Below are 15,411 nucleotides of genomic sequence, written 5' to 3'. Positions count from 1 at the left end.
TGTCTGATAAAGTGGCATTGGCTGGAGATGATATTTAACAGTTGGGTTACAGGAAGCATCTTAAGCCAGATAGAGTCTGTTTAGCTGGCTTTTTAAACTCAGATCAGAGGGAAATGCCGATAAGTGGAGGACATGGCTTATGATCCTTTGTGAGTCACCAAACTTTGCAGATAGAGACCCACTCCAAACGCCTAATCCACAACCAGCAGCCACACCCCTACACCAGCATGTGCCCTGGCTCCCAGGGAAAAGGCAGTCTGGGGGTCTTCAGGAGTCCCCTTTGCAGACAAATCACCTACTTGTCACTCCCCAAACCCACTTTGTGCTTGCCTAGCCCTTTGCCTTGACTCGGTCGGAGTCCTCTCCAATTCCCTCCACATTTAAAATCACCCTCTATAGTGAAGCCTTTCCAAAGACCTCAGCTAAAAGTGTTGCTTCCTTCCCTTGGAGTCTGTTTGATGTCTTTATCGCTTAAGTGGCACATCAGATATACCTACGATAAACTTACTGTAGCCATGTCCTCTCTCCACAAAGATTTGCAGCCCCTAGGATTGATGGTGTCTATGGCCTGGATGCAGTATGGGCTATGCTTGCACTGACCCTCAGTTAATGGTCTTAGTTGCAAGGTAGACACCTTGATGGTGTGGCAATAGTGTCTCCTCCACCTAAGGGAAGGCGTGTGGATAGGCTCAGTATGACTCTGGAGCCATGGCTTTTGTCCCTCATGTTTATTCATTCAACGTTCAGAAAAATATTTTTTGAGTTCTGTGTCTACCATGTGTAGTATGGGATGTTACAGGTACCCTGAAGGTGACGAAAATGAAACACTTAATTTCTGCCCTCTTGAATGTCACAGCTGATGTTTGAGTTTCCTACTGTCTGCTTGGATGTATGCATATAGATGGTAAATTTTCACGATGATGATTTGATGGTCAGCAAATGTTAAGAGTTTGTTGTGTCCAAAACTCAGACTTCCTTCTCTCGGTCTTGCTGCAGAGAGATAGAAAAAATGATAGAAATGGCTCCTGACCTTGAGAAGTTTCTATTCTAACACAGAGGAGGCACAAACCAAATGAGAAAACACTGAAGACCTATGCAATAATGCCTTGTTTTCAGGCATTGCAGAGGATTCACACAATTCCCCAAGAGGGAATGTTCTAGATAAGTGAAATTTACCCCACCAAGAGCCCAACTTTTATATTGACCACTTGTGGACTGAGGCCTTTCTAGAAGGCTTTATAATTTCCCCAGCCCTTTAAACAGAAGCTGTTGAATACAAATTAACTTCTTCTTTGGAGCCTTCAAAATTTCCAGGGGAAAAAGAATTTCTCAATCAAAGGAGCCCATGTGGGCTGGATGATAACACAGTTGAGTAACTGGAGTGCTGGCCCAACAGCAGAACCTAAAGAATCTTGAGTAACATACTGGCAGTGGACCGGAGAGAGAGCTCAAATGAAAATATAAAAGACGTGTTATCAGATCTGCCGATGACTCCAAGCTAGACGGGCAAACTAATGTACAGTGACAAAAATCAATGTTGACAGGATGAGACAATGGCCTGGAACTGACAAAATGAAGTTTAATAGGGATGAATGTTAACAGTTTGTGTGAAAAGGACCCTTGGCTTTTAGTTGAGTACAGATTCCATATGAATCATCTATCAGTCCACTGTGGCTGCCAAAATGTTGAGCTTTTACCATATGCCGGGCGCTATGGGAGGTCCTCGACATGCACTGTATCACTTAATCCTCTGTAAAGGAGCTATTATTTTTCTCTTTACAGAGGAGTTCAGAAATGGAATTTCAGAGAGGCTAAGTAACTTGCTAAGGAGTCGAGCCAGGACTCGAACCCAGGAGAATATATGATCCCAGAATTTGCACTCTTAACCACTGGCCAATATGTACTGAGATCTGCTGAATTAATAAACATACGTGTTCAGAGTCCAAGCCCCGTAAGAGAGACCCGCCCCATCTGAGGGAAGGTGCTGAAATGGGCTGCCACGTGGCTCCTGGGTGTTCCTGTCCCCGGGAATGCCAGGGACCGTGTCGGCAACATTAGAGGTAGATTTCATGCCTTGGGAGAGGGGTTGGGCTCAAAGTGCCCTTTGACTCTAAGACTCTATGATCTTCTTGTTAGCATCCTGCCTCGACTTCTGAGCTCAGTCCGGGATTTTAGGTTTGTTCTTTATTTTACCTCCGCTGTGACTCTCACCACTGTCATTATATCTGCCACGGAAATCCTCTAAGCCCTTCTGAAGCGTTGCCATAGCCTGGGAAAGTACCCGTGTCGATCATCTTAGCTAAGATTTACTGTGTCTAGGAGGGTGGGAGCGAGAGGGTGCTCTGGGGCAGTAAAAGGTGTGCTTTGATTGATCAGGCTGGGTATAGTCTCTGGGGTGCCCGGGGCCAGCGGCTACTTCCAGCAGAGATGACATCTGCTTTCTATCGCTCCCCTTCCCAACACTCACAGTCACCCTCTGCTGTCTCCAGGCCTGCGCTGCGGGGCCGCGGTTCACATTCTGGTTCCTGCCAGGGCCAGAGACACAGCTGGGATAACAAACCGGCCCTTGCAGCCACGTGACACTTGAGTTCAATGTCATGAATCTGCTTCCCTGTTTGTTCCTGATCTTCCTGACCTGCCAGATTCCTGACCGTCACCTAGACCCTGACTCTCTTTGTTTATTTAAACCCGGGGGCATTCCATATACCGTTCTCCGCTCTGCCTCTCTGGCCTCTGCTCACGAGGGAGGCTGACCCCCGCCTCCGTACAGGCTTGTGGAGATGTAAGGTGAGCACCAGCCTGAACCCCAGCTGCCCATCACCCACAGCCACCCAGACACAGCCCAGCGCTGAGCTTCTACACCCACGCTGAGGTGGGGCCTGGAGCCATGAATCTACAGATGTTGCAGCCTTTTGAGGCCAAGTTAATGCTTCTGTGGGAAGAGCTACTCCCTACATATGAGGCAGCCCCTTCCCTCTGGATTCAGAGCCTAGCCCACTGCCTCAGTCTCCTCCACTGGGGGCCATTCAGAAGGTCCCAGGGAAGAAACTGGGAGTGCTTTATGAGTGGACATGTCCAGGAGCTAAGCCGACCTCTGGACCAGGTCAACACTCAGATCTGAGTCTCTCTGCTTTAGACCTCTCTAGGGTAGGATTTGCAAAGAATGTTTTTCTAGCAACAAAGCCTTTTCTTTAAACCACATCTTAGGAGACTAATACATAAGCCAGATGAAAGAGGAAGTCCTACTCAAATTGGGCATGGAGGCCCAGAGCCCTGGCTGCTGGGTCCTGCTTCCCACAGGCCTCCTGAAATTTCAGAGGCAGGGAGTGCAGTTTGAAAACCTCTGTCCTTGGGGAGGGCAATGAGGTGATTCGGAGGGTGTTGGAGCCCCCCGACTTCCCCAGCAGAGACAGCATCCCTTTCCCCAGGGAAGGGCCTGGAGTCGGCCATACTGGATTTGGCTACATGGCTGCGGTGGGGGCTGGAATCAAGTAGTGCTGGCTCCAGCTCTGGCTGGATGGGGGAGCCAACCCGGGCGTGCCCTCCAGGGATTCTAGAGGATTTCACTGCAAAATTGTTGAGGTGTCCAAAGGAGCCTCACAAGAAGTCCGTTGCCAGAGGCCACCACTGGACTCCCAAAGGGCGGCCATGTTCCTGGCCCATTTGTAGAGCTACCCGCAGCTGACCTGCATTTCCGTGGCTCCCTGCCAGGGCCACCGGGTGCCCTCCTCGGACGCAGTCAGACCCACCGCGCATCCTGCCGTCTCTGGCTGCTGCGACCGTGAGCAAGGAGAGGAAAGGGTCAGGATCCAAGTTGGCAGTAGGGTAGAACGGAGTTTGAATCCAGTTTTGTCACTAGTCTTGAGCAAGTTTCGTAACCTCTGCAAGCTGCCATTTACTTATCTGAAAAATGAGGGTAATAGAAAGAGCTACCTCACAGGGAGCCCTGAGGGGCCCCCCCACCCCCCAGCACCAGCTGCGGGAAGGAAGGCTGGGCTGCTCTGGGGCCTTCCCTCCAGGGGATGGCCCCGGGGGTAGGCTCACATTCCTCATGAGAAGAACACGACCGTTGAGGACAGCTGCTGACCGGAGTCCCCTTCCCCAGAGTCCGGGAATAGAGCCACGCACACCCCTCCTTTTTATAAAAACTGTTTTAAACATTTTTTAAAGCTTATTTTGGGAGACAGATCACGTGAGGTGCACAGGAGGGGCAGAGAGAGAGAGAGAATCCCAAGCACACAGTCAGCGCGGAGCCCACGCAGGATTCGATCTCACGAACCGTGAGATCATGACCTGAGCTGAAATCGAGTCGGACACTTAGACTGAGCCACCCGGACGCCCCTATAAAAACTATTTGAAACATTTAAAACCGAACATACCTAGAGATCAGGCCATCATTCTGTGCTCAAAGAAAGCCATGTTGTAAGAGCTCATCGCTAAGGGATCTCACCTGCAATTCGCTCACACTTCACTAGTGAGTTAAAGGCCACCCTCGCCAGCCGTTTTATCCCATGCCTCTCCCTCCAGGCCGGGTCAGAAAGCTCTTTCCATGTGCTCCCACTTAGAAAAATTGGGGGGAATCTTCGGGTTCTTAATTAGGCACACCTGCTCCTTCTTATTTCATTTCTTTCTCTTAGTCCCTCATTTGGTCATGCTGACATGCCTGAAATAACCCTTGATCTCATTTGAAGCTTTTTATCTTTGTTTTACCTCTTTAATAATAACAATAATAATCATGGATATTTATTGAGCACTTCCTGTATGCCAGGCACTGTTCTAAGACCCTGCCTGCCTGATCGTACGTAAGGCCACGTCGTGACGGCTTCAATGAGCTGTGTGTCGTTACTATCGCCACTGACAATATTGGGGTGCCAGGGATACGGGGGTTCAGTAGCTTGCCCAGGAGCCTACCGCTCATCGGCGGGGAAAGCAGCCATTGAAACCCACCTCGTCTGATCCCCGTTTCCAAGTAGCCTCCCTGAGCTCGTCTCTTCTAGCACACAGTCCAGGAACAGCTCTGCCCTGCGAGCTCAGGGACCTGGCATCCAGCAAAGTACCGCAGAGCAGGAGACACACGATAAACCCACCACCTCAAACATCATAGAAACCTTGTGCTCGACTCAGGGGCGTTTTAGGATCCTGTTTCTCTTTGCAAATTATTCCAACAAGCGTCGTTATCTAGTTCCCCAACTCAGAGAATATTAGTCCCACAGATTAGGTCGTGGGGAGAGGAATGCCCACGGCAAGCGTAAGTAAGCAGCACAGCTTAGCAAATGATGAAAATAACCCTCGAGAATCCGGAAACCCTGCTGTTCCTTGAGGCTTCTGAGTAACTAAGGTTTTATTACTGGGAAAAAAAATCAGTCGGCTAGACAGCTAACACTGCCATTGGATGGAATTTTAATTTGTAAAAGTGGAAAGGCAGCCTTGTGCCTGGGCCCATTCCTGTGCTAATGGCCTCAGAGCAGGTCAGCCTTTGTGTGGATTACTTAGTGACGGAAGAGCTGCCAAAAACCCTGACCCTGCTAGCCGATTTGCATCTGCCATTTACTTTTTACAGCAGCTTTTTTTTTTTATTTTTAAATGTTTTATTTATTTCTGAGAGAGAGAGACAGCATGAGCGGGGGAGGGTCAGAGAGAGAGGGAGACACAGAATCTGAAACAGGCTCCAGGCTCTGAGCTAGCTGTCAGCACTGAGGCCGATGTGGGGCTCGAACCCACAAACTGTGAGATCATGACCTGAGCTGAAGTCGGACGCTTAACCGACCGAGCCACCCAGGCACCCCTCTTTACAGCAGCTTTACAAAAGGTTGGTTTTGTTTTTTAGATGAGTAAGTGAAGCCCAGAGAGGTTGAACAACTTACCTGTGGTCACACAGCTGAGTCCTGGCTGCCTCTGGAGCCCTCGCTGGTCCCCACTTGACTGTGCTGCCTCTTAATCACAGGCTGCACCCGGGCTGCATGGCCCAAGCACATGACACGCTTATAAGGGGGCAGGGAGGGCACACGAACAGACCTGAGCCCACCAAACACCAAGTGTGAGAACAGCCCAGAGCCAGGATCCCACTAACGCTGGGCCCGGGGCTTACAGTGGCCTGGGCCTGGCTATTTAGGGCCCGTGTCAGGACTGTGACTGTGAATGGAGACAGAAGTGTGTGCCCGCCCAGGCCATCGGGGAGACCAAGAACATTCCCCTAGAGTTGAGTTAGATGCTTGGTGTCCAACTGGCCCCACCCGAGTGACGAGTTGTGTCACAGCTTTGGATTAGGGTGCATCTGGACCGATATCCTAACTCTGCCTCTCACACTGTGAGCTTGGAAGTCTTCCTTAACCTCGCTGAGTCTGTTTGCTCACCTGCAAAGTGAGGTAGGAACAGTACTGCCTCCCAGGACCCCTCTGGAGCTAACATGGGACAGCGATGCAAAACGCCGAACTCCCTGCTTGCAGAGGGCGCGCTGTATGTGTTCTGCCTTTCTTCTGCCCTTTGAGAGGATCCAGGGAAAGGAGCCCCACCCGTCCCGTAGGCTCGGAGCTCCTAAAAGGCCATCGCAAACTGGTATTCTGTTATGACACGTGCCAAAGAGGCAGAAAATTAAAATGTTGCCAGCCAGTCCCCTGGGAAAGTAATCCTGGTCGCACTGACTTTTTATTTTTTTATTTTTTAAATGTTTATTTATTTTGAAAGACTGTGAGTGGGGGAGGGGCAGAGAGAGGGAGAGAGAGAATCCCAAGCAGGCTCCAGACTGTCAGCGCAGAGCCGAACTCGGGGCTTAATCTCAGGAACCATGAGGTCGTGATCTGAGCCGAAATCGAGGGTCCGACACTTAACCAGTGGGGCCACCCAGGCGCCCCAGCGCTGACTTTTTAAAGGCTCTGCAGGCGGCCTCGAGTCATGGGGCCAGTGCAGGGAGCTTGACCCAGGACTACTGTGTCTCCTGTCTTCTGTGGGTTTCCCTCCTTGGTAGACAGAGGAAAAGAAAACACGGATTCTGCCACAGAGCTGCCTCCTAGACTCCTGGGAAGGTTAGGGTGCCCTGAGAAAGGTCCTAGGTAACCCGCCAACCCCTCCCAGCCACAGCCCTCAGGCATCCCTGCGGTGCCTCCACTTCCCGCTAGGGGACAGCACCTTCGCCTATGCCCCTACAGCCCCGAGGCCTACCCACCGATCCCAGAGGGGACTGTGCCATAGGAGTCACCTGCCAAGCTGAGCAGGGACCCTTCTCTGCCCTCAGGAAGTTTTAGTGACAGTGCCAACTGAGGACTGGGTTTGGGAACAAGAACTAGATTAAGCAGAAGCGGAGGGCTCCTCCCGGAAATGGTCACACAGGGGGCTGATGACTTCTCCCACACAGACCTCATCAGTGACACACGGGGTCATCTCCGTGGGACCAAAAAAAAAAAAAAAAAAAAAAGGAGAAATGGAGCCTGCTGCTTTATTTTGGCTTTTTGTGTTATCAAAGTGTTAGCAGAGTTTAAAAATCAAATAACACTGAGGCGCCTGGGTGGCTGAGTTGGCTGAGTGTCTGACTTTGGCTGAGGTCATGATCTCCTGGTTCTGGCTCTGTGCTGACAGCTCAGAGCCTGGAGCCTGCTTTGGACTGTGTCTCTCTCTCTGCTGCTCCCCCTCTCATGCTCTCTCTCTCTCAAAATTAAATAAACATTTAAAAAAATAATAATAATACTGAAAAACTCATCATGCAAAACCAGCAGGTGCCTTTCCCACTCCTCGCCCCCTGCACCCCCACCAAGTCCCATCTCCCCCTCATCCAGGGTCTGTAACTTTCATCTTTGTTAACTGCTTCTTCTGGACTTAAGCACCATATAGCATTCTTATTTGATAGTCTTTTATTAACTCTTTTTTTAAAAATATTTTATTTATTTTTGAGAGAGAGATAGAGACAGCATGAGCAGGGGAGGGTCAGAGAGAGAGGGAGGCACAGAATCTGAAACAGGCTCCAGGCTCTGAGCTGTCAGCACAGAGCCTGATGCGGGGCTCGAACCCACGAACCGCGAGATCATGACCTGAGCCGAAGTCGGACGCTCAACCGACTGAGCCACCCAGGCGCCCCAGTCTTTTATTAACTCTTGAGTTATTGCTTGTAGACGTTATTAGTTGACTTCTGATTATAGCGGATGACAATTGTGCCCTCTTACATTCCCCTTCTCCCCCTCCAGCCTCCCAATATACGCACACCACGGATTTTGTTAACGCGATACGCGAAGGTTAACAGTATGATTATGTAAATATTGCTTATTTCCAACAGCACATATTTTAACTATATCTGCTTTTCCTGCAATCTTCATTTTTCCTGCAATTAAAAATGTTCTTGTTTTCCCGCTTTAAAGAGGGTTTCTAAATTAGGCGTTAAACTTTTCTGTGTGTTTTCCTCTCAATTTCTGTCATGGTTCCCTTGTTGGGAACAATTCTCCTGTGTGTATATTTCTTGAGCATCGGCTTTTCTAGCTTGGTCCGCTAGGTGTTAAGAGATACAGAAAGAAACACGGTCCTTGGCCGTTTTGCAGCCTAAAATTTAGTTGAGAGACAAGAGAGGCACACAGAAAAAACACCAGAGCGTGCAGACATGTTGCCCTGCCTGCTGTGTGGTGGGTGGAATTAGTGGTGTCCACAGGGAATGTTGTAGAATCAGAGGCTAGAGAGTCACAAGGAAAGTTATCTTTCACAAGGAAGGCTGGAACCGGGCTTTGAAGTCAGATGGTAAAGCAAAGTTGAGGAGAGAACGCTCCAAGCGAGGAAATCAATGAAGTGTTCGTCTGTGGACCCCAAACACATGAGGCACCTTAACAGGCCCCAGTCTCGATTTCCTCATCATGAAGGGGCAGGAAGAAGTTCATTGCTGGTACTCAGCTGTGGAAGAGAAAAATCCCTATTCTTAGGAAACATACACTGAAGTATTTAGGGGCAAAGGCTATAAAATAAATACATGCAACTTGCCCTCCAGTGGTTCAGGAAGAAAAAAAATGTAGACAGATAATGTATTGGTATTCCTTTTTTAAAAATTTTTTTAAAAATGTTTATTTATTTTTGAGAAAGAGGGACAGTGTGAGCAGGGCAGGGGCAGAGAGAGAGGGAGACACAGAATCCGAAGCAGGCTCCAGGCTCCGAGCTGTCAGCACAGAGCCCGACACGGGGCTCAAATTCACAAACTGTGAGATCATGACCTGAGCCGAAGTTGGGCGCTTAACCAGCTGAGCCACCCAGGTGCCCCAAGTATTCTTTATACTATGTCATTTTGGAACTCCTTGAAACTTTGGAATTACTTGGAGTTATTTACATTTTTTAAAAGTTTTAAAGATTTAAGGTAAGCTATAAAGATATCCTCAAGAACTCTAACTTAAGGAAATTATCATATTTATATAAGGTTAATGATGTAAGCAGAAAATTATTCTTTGCTCCATTTGTAGTTAAAATAAAAGGAATTAACCGAAATATTTAATAAAGGCAAATTGGCCAAATTCTGTGGTACATTATGCTTCTATTAAGATTAATTTTTCCAACAAAATTTAGGTTAAATAGGATAATGATCAGGGTATGATATAAATGTAGAAAAAAGCAGAATGTAAAACTATACACACTGTTTAAATCCAATTGTGTATCTGTATAGACCCTAATTGAAGGAAATATACCAAAGTAATAACAGTAGTAGGATTACGAGTAATTTCACCTTTAAGTTTTTCTGTATTTTAAAGTTTTCTATAATGAGCACGTATTCATTTCCTAATTAAAAAAATGAACATAGGGGCACCTGGGTGGCTCAGGTGGTTAAGCATCTGACTCTTGATTTGGGCTCAGGTCATGATCTCACAGGTCGGTAAGACTGAGCCCCGTGCAGGGCTCTGCACGGACAGTGTGGAGCCTGCTTGGGATTCTCTGTCTCCTCTCTCTCTCCCCTTCCTCCGCTGGCATGCACGTGCTCGCTCGTGCTCTCTCTCTCTCGCTCTCGCTCTCTCTAAAGGAATAAATAAACTTTTAAAAAAAGAAAAATGAACACAATTTTCTAAAAAGCTACAGAAGAAAAAAAAGAGATCTGGGGACAAGCCCAGAGTTATTTTAATAATTTTTTAAGGATCAAGATAAAATTATATGTTTATTTTTTGAAATGATATCATAATTAAATAGAGTGTTTTAATATTTTTTAAGCGTGGAGAATATCTACCCCATTTGGGTGACTGGCCAGATTAAATGAAATGATCTTTGTAAACTACTTACAACAGTGCCTGCCCGAGGTAGTATATATACGTTATATAGAGTAGACGTATGTGTGTATATGTGAGATATATATGTGTATGTGTATTTTATATATTTAGTCCCAAACATTTGGCCATTTTAACAACCATCGCCTCCCTGCTTCTTGCTTGCCGGCCTCTGGCTGAGAATGGATTGTGTTGAGCAGGGCCTGTGCCCTGGGCCCCGATGGGGCAGGGGCTCACCGTGTGCCTTCCGCAGGTGGCCGCCGAGTACTTCAAGAACACCACGCTGCTGCTGGTGGGCGTCATCTGCGTGGCAGCTGCCGTGGAGAAGTGGAACTTGCACAAGCGTATTGCTCTGCGCATGGTCATGATGGCCGGGGCCAAGCCGGGCATGTAAGTAGTCCCTGGGGTGCCCAGCGCTTCCCCCGGCTCCCAGGGGGCCACCTGGACAGTGGTCCTGGGCCACAGGGGAATGTCCAGTTCAGGTTGTTTTTCTACTACTGGGGATGGGATGACACCAGGGCTGCTGGGCTCCTACCTCGCTCTCCAGGGAGAGGGCCCTTGATCGTGGACTAGAGATTTGCGTGTGTGACTTCGGTGTCATTTATTATCACAGTCTAAGTAATATGTCTGAGTAATCTGGACTGTAAGGACAGTAGGTTACAAAATACAAGGGACCCATTAGGTAACACAAGATGGACCAACATAAATTGTTTCTCAACTTTTTTTGGGTATAAGAAGGAACAGGCTGGGCAAGGAAATGGGTGTCTCCTCCTTTGTCATTTAAGTAGATACAGAGATTCCCTCCCATCCACCCTGAGATTTAGTCGTCACTGGTGCAGCCCACAGCTTAGATATGTTGCATCTGACCTGGCGTCTGTAATCACACAGCTTGGCCTCCACTGCGTCCTCTTCTCCGCTGTCAAGAATGTCAATAGAGAGATTCCCAACCCTAGGGGATGAGTAAGAAAGGACTGACAGTTTTGTGTTAACCTCACCTCTGCTCCGTTGAACGACCCGACCTTTCTCTTCCCTTTGGAATACGGGTCTCACCTCCTTCTATTTACAGCTTTCTAGTGCCATGTTTTGGTAAGCTGCCCTGACTCCTCTGGGGGTCCAGTGGAGTATAAATAAATAATATGGTATCAATTTTCAACATTGGTCGTTTAGATGAATACAGGTTATGCCTAAAAGGATGTTCCTGTCTCCCACTTAACTACAGCTTAATTTAAGGTAATTTGCCATATCGTTCAGTGATACCCTTGTGCCCCACACTCAACCTCCTAGGCACACAGTGGCATCTACACATCACGTTGGGACTCTGGAGCTCTTTACAACCTCTGTGTACTCAAATTCAAGGTCAAACTGCAGAATGCTTATCCCATTGCATTTCCACTTTATTTAACTCATCCCCCAACATGTTTCATCCCCTGTAGGGTAGGGGTCCAGGGCAGACACACTCACGTTGCCATCCGCATAAACAAAACCATCACCCGGACTCTGGCCCACCTGACATAATCCACTTGATAAATGTGCTGTCCCCAAATCATGCAAAGTCAGTGATCCCACCTAAAGTAATAAACATGGATAGCCTTTATGTTGGCTTATCTTGTGGAAGTGAGAACCCGGTCTGTTCCAACACACACTGTCATGCTTTCAAAGTCCAAGAGAAGTAACTCGAGAGTTATTTTTGTTAGTGTTTTCCTCCACATGTTGACTCTTCTTCAAGAGTCAACTTGAAGCTGGAAAAGTGAACGCAGTGATACGGGACACTTGCGTGACTGGGGGGGCTATACTTTCAGCAAGTTGTCAGTGGGGCAAGTGGTGAGCAGAGCTGTGAACTCCATACGTCCGTCTCTATGTGGTCACTAATAACTACGGTGACTTGGCTGCGGAACGTAGAATGTAATGTACCTGTAGTCGTGCTGGCTGCAAGGGCAAAAATCGAATTCCTTTATGCACAAAACCCCCACGTCATGACCAAGCTAATGGCTGCAGAGCTGACCGATCGGTAAGTCCATGCTCTGTAACCCTACTCCCAAAGCTAGTCTTTGCTTAAGGAAGGGCTTTTTCCTAGCGGAGGCCATTAGCCTGGGATGCGTGATTTATTCACTCAACAAATACTGATTTAATGCTTACCCTGTGCCACGCCCTGGGAGTCCATAGCTGAATGCGTGACATAAAAACCAGGCTTTCTGGATACTCGCTACCCCCACCCCACCCCGTGCCTAGCCAGCACCGTCGGGTCACGGAAGGAGCCCTGCAAGGTGAGAGGGGAGGCGGCTGGGAGATGGCCGGGCTGTAGACGCGGTGCCCCAGCCGCCCTCCCTTCCAGGTTGCTGCTCTGCTTCATGTGCTGCACCACACTGCTCTCCATGTGGCTCTCCAACACGTCCACCACCGCCATGGTGATGCCCATCGTGGAGGCCGTGCTGCAGGAGCTGGTCAGTGCCGAGGAGGAGCAGCTCGTGGCCGGCAACCCCAGCTCCGAAGAGGCCGAGCCCATCAGTACAGTTTGCCGGAGGGAGTTCACCTCCCCTTTGCCCTCGTACCTTCCTCTTGTGACACCACCCAGCTCAGCGCTGCTCCCCAGGCTCCCTCATCTATGCCGCTCCCCCTTGTAACCTGGGACCCCGCATTCCTGGCTCTTCTTCCCTCCCCCTCACCGCAGCCACCACCTACTCCTTTCCCCCCAAAGCTGAAGGGTTATGACCACCCCCCCACCCCCGGGCCCCTGTGTGTCTGCACACCCCACCAGCCCTCATGCAGGATCCACCCTGTTCCCCCATTCAGCCCCAGCCCTGCACGGTCAGCTCTAGTGCCCGCATCTCACGTCTGCGTTCCTTTGCTACTGCAGGTCTCGATGTGAACAACAGTCAGCCCTCGCTGGAACTCATCTTCGTCAGTGAAGAGTGAGTATGGCTGCCCTCCTCCCAGGCAGGGCCTCTCCGGGTCAGCAAAGATGGGGCCTGAGCCCAGAAATGGCTCCTTTAGATGTACGGGCCAGGCTCACGTCCTAACACTTCCCTCTGTCCTGATTTCCTCTTCCTCCTCGGAACCACCGGCCAAGATCCCGAGGGCGACTTCCTCAACCTCAAGGAGTTGCAGTGATGAGGGAAGAGGCAGAAAGACTGACTCTGGTTGTCCACACATCTACCAAGTAGAATTTTTTTTTAATGTTTATTTATTTTTGAGAGAGGGAGAGAGACAGAGCGCAAATGGGGGAGGGGCAGAGGGAAAGGGAGACCCAGAATCCGAAGGAGGCTCCAGCCTCCGAGCTGTCAGCACGGAGCCAGACGCCGGGCTCGAACCCAAGAACCACGAGCTCATGACCTGAGCCGAAGTCAAACGCTTAACCAACTGAGCCACCCAGGTGCCCCCTACCAAGTAGAATTTCATCTGAACCGGTGTCCTTAGGAGAGTAATACATTTAATTAATGGGAAAACATTTGTATAATAAATGTCACTGAGGATTCTCAGAGGATCACAAAGTATCTTATAGACACTAGATACGGTCTTACTGGGTTTGGCCTTGTCAGGTAGGACACGGAAAGATGGGGTGGCAGGTGGTGAACTTGACAGCTGGTGAGAGAGCCTTGTGAGGGTGGAGAGAAGAGAACAAAGGAGAAATACACCCCCCAAACATTCACGGGAGGCAGATCCGTCAACAGCTCGTTTCTTCTGGAGATTTTGTATCAAAACGTCCTCAAGGGGGTGTTATGCTGAGCGAAATAAGTCAGGCAGAGAAGGACAAATATCATATGTTTGCACGTATAGGAGGATTAGGAGGAACTTGACGGAGGAACAAGGGGGAGAAGAAGGGCGGAAATGGTGGGGGAAAGGGAGAGAGGCAAACCATGAGAGACTCTTGAATGCTGACAAAAACTGAGGACTGATGGATGTGGGGGGGAGGGGGGGATGGGCATGAAGGAGGGAACTTTGGGGATGAGCACTGAGTGTTATGTAGAAACTAATTTGACAATAAACTATTTGTAAAAATAAAAAACACACACACAAAAAAAAACACGTCCTCAAGGGACACTGTGAGGAGTATGGCCTTCAAAAGTAGGATGTGTGGTGGAGCGGAGTTTTATAGCTTGGTGTCTTCATAGGGGGAAAGAGCTGGCACTGACTGAAACCAGCACGTGTGAGGGGAGAGCAGGGGGGTGGGGGTGGGGGGCTAGCCTGCAGGGTCAGAGGTCAGGGTGTGAGGGGAGAGACTTCCTCCTCCCACCCGCTGGGCCCCGCTGCTCCCTTGCTGCTTCCGCCTTCTCCAGGCGTCCATACCGTCTCTGAGACTGGGACCCTGGCTCTCTCACTTGGCCTGGCCGGGCGCCCGCCTTCAGCATCTCTGCAGCGTCCCCTGGAGCCTGAGGGCGGTGGTGAGGCGCTCCTGGATGACCTCCCACCCCCACCCCCTCGTTCTGTGCTGTCTGTCGCTTCAGTCCTCCCAGAGCCCCTCCGTTCTGGGGTTGCCTCTGCCTCTTGGGAGGGGCCTCTTCAAGAAGGCTCGGGCCCCGCTACCTTCCGGGTGCGTGACCCATGACAGGAGAGACCTGGCATCGTGCCCTGCCTTTGTCCTTCTCCAGACTGACATTCGTGTCCCCAAACTCTGAAGCAAAGAGCTCAAGTTGTCCCTAGAACTCCCTCGGCACCGTGCTGGTGGGGGCCGGTCTCCCCAGGGGCTGGCACCTCCCAGGCTGTCTGAGGGGCTCCAGGCCGGCCCTCCCCACCCGATTTGGGAAGGAGGTGGGGGGGACCCATCGTAGCACGCTCCTCCTCCCAGGCCAACAACACTCTCCAAAGAACGCTTCCCTCCAAACCCCGCTCAACTCCTTACCCTCCCTTGAGGTAGCCAGGACAGGGGTGACGGTCACCGGGCTCCAGTCCTGCACGCGTGTCCAACACCTGTCTTCACAGAGAGCTCACGGCGCCCACTGTCTTCAGAACCAAAACAAACCGGGGCGCCTGGGTGGCTCAGTCGGTTAAGTGTCCGACTTTGACTCAGGGCATGCTCTCGCGGTCTGTGAGTTCGAGTCCCGCATCGGGCTCTGTGCTGACAGCTCAGAGCCTGGAGGGGGCTTCGGATTCTGTGTATCTCTCTGCTCCTCGCCCACTCATGCTCTGTCTCTCTCTGTCTCTCAGAAATAAACGTTAAAAAAATTTTTTTTTTAAAAAGAACTAAAACAAACCGAAGCATGCA

At 49.9% G+C, this 15,411-nt stretch overlaps 1 protein-coding gene across 5 annotated transcripts in view; it reads left to right on the top strand.

Moving 5' to 3' along the window:
• The window catches only part of SLC13A4 (solute carrier family 13 member 4), a 45,820-nt gene that overhangs the window by 8,753 nt on the left and 21,656 nt on the right, over positions 1-15,411 (top strand). For all 5 annotated transcript variants that reach the window (XR_005530382.1, XM_039243375.1, XM_039243365.1 and 2 more), the window contains 3 exons: positions 10,465-10,601; positions 12,544-12,716; positions 13,066-13,120. Coding sequence is in view for 4 of the 5 variants with exons in the window: in XM_039243375.1 (XP_039099306.1) it covers positions 10,465-10,601; positions 12,544-12,716; positions 13,066-13,120 (365 nt within the window). In the remaining variant the exon portion in view is untranslated. The remainder of the gene's footprint in view (positions 1-10,464; positions 10,602-12,543; positions 12,717-13,065; positions 13,121-15,411) is intronic.

This window comes from Hyaena hyaena, unplaced genomic scaffold (genome assembly GCF_003009895.1).
Source record: "Hyaena hyaena isolate Hyena2069 unplaced genomic scaffold, ASM300989v1 scaffold_8, whole genome shotgun sequence".
In the NCBI taxonomy this organism is placed as follows: domain Eukaryota; kingdom Metazoa; phylum Chordata; class Mammalia; order Carnivora; family Hyaenidae; genus Hyaena; species Hyaena hyaena.
The sequence above is the reverse complement of the archived record's forward strand: the minus strand, read 5'-3'. Positions and strand labels throughout refer to the sequence as shown.